Genomic DNA, 8,080 nt, shown 5'->3' with positions numbered 1-8,080 from the left:
GATTTTGATGAAGGCTTGCAATGTCCCGTCCACAGCACACACCACACCTGGCGGTCCAATGGGTTCCCTTCACCTCATGAAATAAGTGTAAGCATCCAGGCAACAATTATTCCGCAAATGATTTATTGAAAACGCAGCGGGTGTCATTAGCAATCGTCTGTACAGATGAGGGTGGAGTAGAAATGTGAGAGGCGGGTGCAGGAACAAGGCTGAACTAAACTAACAAAACGCCGCCTCAACGGAACAGAAACTGCATTGTGATCTCCATTTAGTTTTTGCCAGTTTTTTTTTTTCCACAAACATTTCAGGATTAAAACAAACGCGTCGGCAGAAAAAACATAGAGTATAGGACACGGCGCGGTGCACAGAACAGTTCCCGATTGGTTTACAGTCGTATAAAATAAGACGGCCCTTAACAAAGCACCACGCGCCGGTACCCTACCCCCTGTGGGGGTCTGAGTAGTGCTGGGTGTCTGACTTTTGTTCTTTAGAAACGTTGAACTGTGAAAAGGGTGGAGCGTTGTTGGACTACCACTCGTTAAAAAAACAAAAAAACATCCTTCCTTTTGTACGTCCGTCCGTACACGCATCCTTCCTTCCTTCCTTCCTTCCTATCTGAGCTTCCTCCTTCCTTCACCGTTTCTTGGGGGGCTGGGCTGTGCGAGGGGGGGTGATGGGGCGGCTGGTGTTCATGCCTCCGTATTGGTACTTGGCCTTCTTCTCTGATGGCTTCAGGATCTACGCAAACAAAAAGACATCGGGTTAATATCTATCTGAAAGGCTGCTTCTCATTTTTACACACACACACACACACACACACACACACACACACACACACACACACACACACACACGCGCACAAGTACACATGTACACACGCACACACACACCTGGAAGGAACACATCAGGGTCTCGTCCACGCTCATCATGCCCCCGGCGTTGTCGAACTCGCCGCAGTAGTTTGGCGCCGAGAACAGCGTCACCAGCTGCCTCTTGGCGAAGAACTCATAGCCGTCCTCCACCACCTGGGGGTGCCAGAGAGCAGGCTGATTTAATATATAACCCTGAGCACGGTGACCGTCTCTGAGGGGCTCAACGGGGCCCCACAGTGTACACCGCTAACCCCGACACCATGAGCCCTCTTAGGGGCAGAGGGGAAAGTCCAGAGGGAAGAAACCTGGAGAAGGAACGCACAAGAGGGAACCCTTCTCCCAGGTAGGGTTAGGAGTGCAGTGGCTGCACAATACACAGCAGAAACTAAAGTTTAGCTAATTGAATGTGTGAGAAAATAGTAAATTAGATTAGTAAAAGAAAACAAAGAAGGCTACAGCATTTAGCAGTTGAAGACGTTTGATATCTGGCCTTACAAATGTACAGCGAGAGTTAAGAACAAACACTAAACACAAAGGACCAAGATGGACCCTGTATTTAACGCTTCAACAGGGAAACCGTTAACACTAACCAGTTATTTTGTGGTATGACATATCTCCTTAACGTGTGTGTGTGTGTGTGTGTGTGTGTGTGTGTGTGTGTGTGTGTGTGTGTGTGTGTGTGCGTGTGCGTGCCCGCCCCCTGGTACCTGGTGGGCTCGGCAGATGAGGTCCAGGTCGTGGCGGTTCAGGAACTTGCTGACCACGTCGGCGCCGAAGGTGAAGGAGACGCCGCGGTCGTTCTCGCCCCAGCCCTGCACGTCCTTATCCGGGTCGGACCACAGCAGGTCACACAGCAGCCCTGACACACACACACACACACACACACACACACACACACACACACACACACACACACACACACACACACACACACACACACACACACACATCGGAAAACAGGTATCTTGTTTAATGTCAGGCAACATTTACATTTAGGGCGTTTAGCAGACGCTTTTATCCAAAGTGACAATAAGTACATTTGTCAGAAGCAGTGTTTACAATGCGATCGCACAATGTTGAAATTTCAGTTATCCACGCTCCCTCGTGTCTATATGATATATGTAGTTAATGAACCTTGCTTCAAGATTAAATTGAATCAGAACAGGTTGTTTTTTAGTCAATGTATTCCGCTTGTGGTTTTTGTAGCTAATATTATTATTTTTTATTCTTTCTAATGTTACGAATTTCCGCCGGTTAGCCGATGTTAAGCCTTTTCAAAGTGAATCATTTAGTTGAAACAGGAAGGTTGGGTTCCAACAGTTGGAGGAAGTATGCCTTCATCTACCATAAAGGAAATGCAGTTTCAGATCTGGTCTGTGGTATGAAACACACTGCGGTTCAGTGCAGTGTAGGGAGTGCCTATGTTAGGGAATGTTATAGCGCCACACACACACACACACACACACACACACACACACACACACACACACACACACACACACACACACACACACACACACACACACACACACACACACACACACACACACACACAGAGACCCTGAGAATGACTGCCTTATATGGGCATGTGCTGCCCACTAATAATGTTGAAGGACAGAGGGGCTGGGTGTAAATCCTATCTTTATAAAGCGTGTGTGTGTGTGTGTGTGTTCGTACCTGTGTCGGGGACGTCTGTTGGTCTCATGATGCGTCTGATCTGCTCCATGGACTGGAGGTCTGGGGACAGACCTGGTGGTAGAGAAACATAGAATACATAAACACAACACTAAATCCCAATGTAAGATGCCTTGTAGGGTTTATCAGACAGAATGGGAAAAAATAATTCAATACCTAAACATTTTTCAATAACTAAAAAGCTTAAACTTGGTTGGTGGTAGAGAAACGTGAATACATAAAAAAAACACGACCCTAAATCCAATGTAAGACGCCTTGTTGGTAGAATTCTAAGAATACCTAACATTTTTTCAATACCTAAAAACTCGGGCTAGAGTTTAGATTAGCTCAAACTGGTTTAGCCAGACCCGCTAGGTGAAATGTGTGGGGCTGAAGACCCCTGGCCGGACAGCTGGAGGTCGTGGGGTCACCTCCGTGGCAGCAGAAGATCTTCTCGTCCACGATGGCGGCGATGGGCAGGCAGTTGAAGCAGTCGGTGAAGGTCTTCCACAGCTTGATGTTGAACCTGCGTTTACCTGCAGGGCAGCAGACGGGCGGTGATAAGCAGAGCGAGGGGGGGGGGTCCGCTCTGACGTGGGGATCGTAGCTATTAATTCACTTTCAGACAAACTTTATTTAAATAAAACTGCACAAAAAAGTGTCACTTGTTAATAATGGCCATTTCGTGCCATTAACTGATTCTGATATTGCCATCTATTTTGACAGATAGCGGCCCGTTTGTGTGCGTGTGTGTGTGTGTGTGTATGTGTATGTGTATGTGTGTGTGTGTGTGTGTGTACTTGTGCTCGCCATTCCGTGCACATAAACACACACATCCACACCACGCGGCGCAGTTGCTAGCGGCGACCCACACTCGTCGTAGAAGCCGTAGATGCGGTTGATGGAGGCGCACTCGTGGTTGCCGCGCAGCAGGAAGAAGTTCTCGGGGTACTTGATCTTGTAGGCCAGCAGCAGGCAGATGGTCTCCAGGGACTGCTTCCCCCGGTCCACGTAGTCGCCCAGGAACAGGTAGTTGGCCTCGGGCGGGAAGCCGCCGTACTCAAAGAGCCGCAGCAGGTCTGTGTACTGGCCGTGGATGTCCCCTGTAGGGGGGGAGGGGGAGGGGGAGGGGGAGGAAGGGAGGGAGGGAGTTAAAACAGCCAGTTTTCATGCAAACAAAGCATCTTTGGAGTTTAAACGATCAAACGCAGACAGAGCAACGATAGGGAGCCAGGAGTGGATATGAAATCAAATACATAATGAAAATGAAGAAAGAGAAAGATGAGAGAGAGAAATATCGAAATACAAATAATAACACAAGACGGAAATTGAGAACAAGATACAAAGAGAAGGAAACGAGAGATGAGAGATGAGATGATGATGATGATGATGTGATGAGGCCAGACACAAAGATGTGAGCTCAGACGAGTGACCGCGGGGAACGTCTCTAGAGGATGAGGAGGAGGATGAGGTGGTGGTGTGAGAGGAGGTGGAGGAGGTGGGTGTGAGAGGAGGTGGAGGAGGTGGGTGTGAGAGGAGGTAGAGGAGGTGGGTGTGAGAGGAGGTGGAGGAGGTGGGTGTGAGAGGAGGTAGAGGAGGTGGGTGTGAGAGGAGGTGGAGGAGGTGGGTGTGAGAGGAGGTAGAGGAGGTGGGTGTGAGAGGAGGTGGAGGAGGTGGGTGTGAGAGGAGGTGGAGGAGGTGGGTGTGAGAGGAGGTGGAGGAGGTGGGTGTGAGAGGAGGTGGAGGAGGTGGGTGTGAGAGGAGGTGGAGGAGCTGGGTGTGAGAGGAGGTGGAGGAGGTGGGTGTGAGAGGAGGTGGAGGAGGTGGGTGTGAGAGGAGGTGGAGGAGGTGGGTGTGAGAGGAGGTGGAGGTGGTGGGTGTGTTGCGGGGCCTGGGGGAGGCGTCGGGGTGTGGGGGAGGCCGTGGGGGAGGCCGTGGGGGGCGGGGCGGGTACTGACCGCAGATCTTCAGCGGCGCCTCCAGCTCCAGCAGGATGGGCTGGCTGAGGAAGATCTCGCGGGACTTGATGCAGAGGCCGCGCACCTCCGCCTCCGACATCTGGACGATCTTCCCGGGGCGGCATCCTCGCACTGGAGGGGGGGGGGGGAGGGGGAGAGAGAGCGAGAGGTTAACCTCACACGTCTGCACATACGGCACCTGTCGCCCTCCTAGCCATCCCTGTTTCCCTGGTTACCTGGTTGGTTTTAGTCTTTCACATTTAGTTTGTCACGTTTAGTTTCTGAAGAGCCCTGTCTAAAAAAAAGTGAATCAGGGAATATAAAGGAGCAGGCAGGGGTTAGACAGTGGATACAGAGACAGGTCATTGAGGAGCAGGTAGGGGTTAGACAGTGACTACAGAGACAGGTCATTGAGGAGCAGGTAGGGGTTAGACAGTGGATACAGAGACAGGTCATTGAGGAGCAGGTAGGGGTTAGACAGTGGATACAGAGACAGGTCATTGAGGAGCAGGTAGGGGTTAGACAGTGAATACAGAGACAGGTCATTGAGGAGCAGGTAGGGGTTAGACAGTGGATACAGAGACCGGTCATTGAGGAGCAGGTAGGGGTTAGACAGTGACTACAGAGACAGGTCATTAAGGAGCAGGTTGGTCTTGCTTGCTGAGCTGTGGAACACCCTAGCACACTCTAACCACCAGACTATGCTGTTCAGAATATCATGTTGCTGCTCAGGGTTTCCTCCCTCTGGCTTCGGGGAGTTTTTCCCTTTGGCCTTTAGAGGGATTAGGGTTTGAAGTGTGGTTCAGTGTGGGCCTGTCAAGCCCTTCGAGACTGTAGCTGTGATTAAAGGGCTAAATAAAACAACATTTCACTGGACTTGACAGAGAGGGAGGAGAATGCGCAGGTTCATATGTAAAACGAGACCAAAGCAGGAGGTTACGGTGTGTATGGAGGTGGAAACAGTGGGTGGAAGGTAGCGTGCTCGTCTTGTCAGAAGCCCCTATGATGCGTAGCATTGGTGGACTGCAAGATGACCTTTAAACCAAAATACAGGAGCTAAAGTTTAGCCAACAAGTCTGGCTGGAAATAGCACATGGGCGTTGCGAGCGTTTAGACCTTATTGAATGGCAAGTTAGATACAGAATAAGCCTAACCCTAACCTTGTAATTAGTCCAAATTTCAACTCTGTACTACAAATATTCTTTACAAGCCAGCTTTAGATATCTGGCTTATATCTATCACCGTTGATAGTGAGCCAGCTCAAAGCTTCAAGATTCAATTGGGGGCCTGTGTCAGATCTCGTGGGCACAACGTTCAAACCAGAAATTATATTAAAAGCATCTATGCAACACAAGCCTTCAGTACCCAGATTTAGTCTCTCCCTTGCTTATCTTGTGTGTAAGGGAGTCATATCAGAGAAGGAAAAGGAAGAATGTCTTTTCAGTCCTGCCAAGACACAGGAGTCTTTGATTTGATCCCTATCTATTTCATGTCTGATTGATGTCCTCAATGCTTTGATCGGATGGTCCCTTTAAAAGCCAGTTTGTCGGTTAGCCCTTGGTCTTTCAGTTACTTCAATGAGGCTTTGCGGTAAAACGTTCTCTGACATTTATTTTTCCCTCAACTGTATCTTGGTTTATGGTCGTTTGATAAAGTTTGATGGATTTGTGATGACCCCATCAAGATTCATATCAGTGTACATCAGGTGGCCCCATCCAAAAACCCAAACACATGTAGGGCCCAATCGGTTGGGATCCAACGGTGGCTCAGATATCCTACTCAAGACAGGAAGGCTTAGAGCCTCCTCCTTTGTTCCGTCCGGGGAGACACCAGATACCCCGAGGGTCGAGTGTTGAGAGACCCTCTGAGTCCGCTCCCCTTGAGTCTGTCATGTCTCACCAGACATGTTTCCCCTGAGCTAGCGGTTCTATTCGTCGTTGAGGTGCATGCGTGACCTATGGGGATGTTCGATTCGGTCCCAGGGTTATCATGAAGGAGTGGCTGTGTGTGTGTGTACATATCACACCAGGCTGTGTGTGTGTGTGTGTGTTTGTGTGGGTGTGTCTCAAACTATTTGACTATTTAGTCATTCATCAGGTGGGCTGCTACAGAGCCACACAGTGAGTCCTCTCCTACGGCCCGGTCCTCACTAGCTCTAGGCGCGACCCCGGAGTCCTACGGTGTGTGTTGTATAACGCCAGCATGCCGTTTCACACGCGCACATGCACACACACACACACGCACACACACACACACACACAGGGGAGCAGCAGCAGCTCTATATTTAGACATGGCTGAAGGTTGGGACTTCCCCCATGAAGCACACAAGCGTTTACAACGGTTTACACAGCGACCAGGAGGGGAGGGACGTTGTTGGTGCGCTGGTGGGTCCCTTAGTACTGAAGCCCTGGGACACACTAGACGAATGGTACTGGGTTCCAACCCTGAATATCCACAGCCTAAAGCTGAGGATATACTCCTCCCTGCTGTGATGTGTTGACATGACTGTATTCTCACATGTACCCCACGCACGTGTGCACACACACACACGCACACACACACACCTGGGTGAATAAACTCACACAGGACTCAGGAGCACACACCATGGAATGTGGAGTGCAACACAGTGCAACACACACACACACATCTTTGTCTTTCAGGGAAGAAATCCTTCAATAAAACAGCTGCTTTATCTGGAGCTCGACTTCATGTTGGCCTTCTTCAAGGTTGTGTGTGTGTGTGTGTGTGTGTGTGTGTGTGTGTGTGTGTGTGTGTGTGTGTGTGTGTGTGTGTGTGTGTGTGTGTGTGTGTGTGTGTGTGTGTGTGTGTGTGTGTGTGTGTGTGTGTGTGTGTGTGTGTGTGTGTGTGTGTGAGAGAGTGAGAGGGACAGTAGTAAGTCTTACGGGAGCCAAGCAGGGCAGAATTGTGCAGGAGTCATTCCATGAGAATCCCCATGCTGTGATCCATCACTCCTAATGTGGCAGCGTTACGCTCCCCTGCTTACAAGCGTGTATGGTCTTCTGGAAAGTGTGTGTGTGTGTGTGTGTGTGTGTGTGTGTGTGTGTGTGAGATGCTGAGGAAACCAAGGGTAGTTACTCTTCATCAAATTCAGTATTTACACTTTTATCCAAGGTGACTTCAAAGTGGATTAGGATCCATGTCGTAAAGGAGCAGGTAGGGGCTGGCCGGCAGCTTGCTCAGGGAGGACTACAGGTAGACTGTGGTGAATGGGGATCAACCCCAGAACCTAAGGACATCCTAGTATCTGCTCTGTTAGGATGGCACTCCATGAGGCCAGAGAGAGCGACTAAGTTAATAGGAAAACAAAATACCAAAAAAAGACCAAATAAGAGTGACTTGAGTTGGGCATCATTTGTGGGCAACGATGGAAAGTTCCGGTCCGTACGTTCCGGCCATCTTGCCAGAAATGTTTTTTTTTCCTTTTTTAAATAGAAACTCTGCATGAACGGGCCAAGAAATAGTACATATATTCTTTCATCTGCTCTTTGCATCTTAAATTACAAATCCAGTTGAACTTTAAATGTAAAAGTGTAGATCAAATGTAGCAGGCAGGCA

The 8,080-nt window shown here is 49.4% G+C and overlaps 1 protein-coding gene across 1 annotated transcript in view; it reads right to left on the bottom strand.

Annotated features, from left to right (window-relative positions):
• Positions 1-112: 112 nt before the first annotated feature.
• LOC311368445 (serine/threonine-protein phosphatase PP1-beta catalytic subunit-like) overlaps positions 113-8,080 on the bottom strand; it is a 13,234-nt gene continuing 5,266 nt past the window's right edge. The window contains exons 2-8 of the mRNA XM_084487251.1: positions 4,505-4,636; positions 3,419-3,649; positions 2,978-3,082; positions 2,550-2,621; positions 1,580-1,731; positions 891-1,025; positions 113-738 (exon numbers count right to left, since the gene is read on the bottom strand). Of these exons, the coding sequence (XP_084343377.1) occupies positions 634-738; positions 891-1,025; positions 1,580-1,731; positions 2,550-2,621; positions 2,978-3,082; positions 3,419-3,649; positions 4,505-4,636 (932 nt within the window). The 3' untranslated portion in view covers positions 113-633. The remainder of the gene's footprint in view (positions 739-890; positions 1,026-1,579; positions 1,732-2,549; positions 2,622-2,977; positions 3,083-3,418; positions 3,650-4,504; positions 4,637-8,080) is intronic.

The sequence above is a fragment of the Micromesistius poutassou genome (assembly GCF_964030765.1).
Source record: "Micromesistius poutassou genome assembly, chromosome: 23".
NCBI lineage: Eukaryota > Metazoa > Chordata > Actinopteri > Gadiformes > Gadidae > Micromesistius > Micromesistius poutassou.
This window is presented reverse-complemented; position numbering and strand designations above follow the sequence as displayed.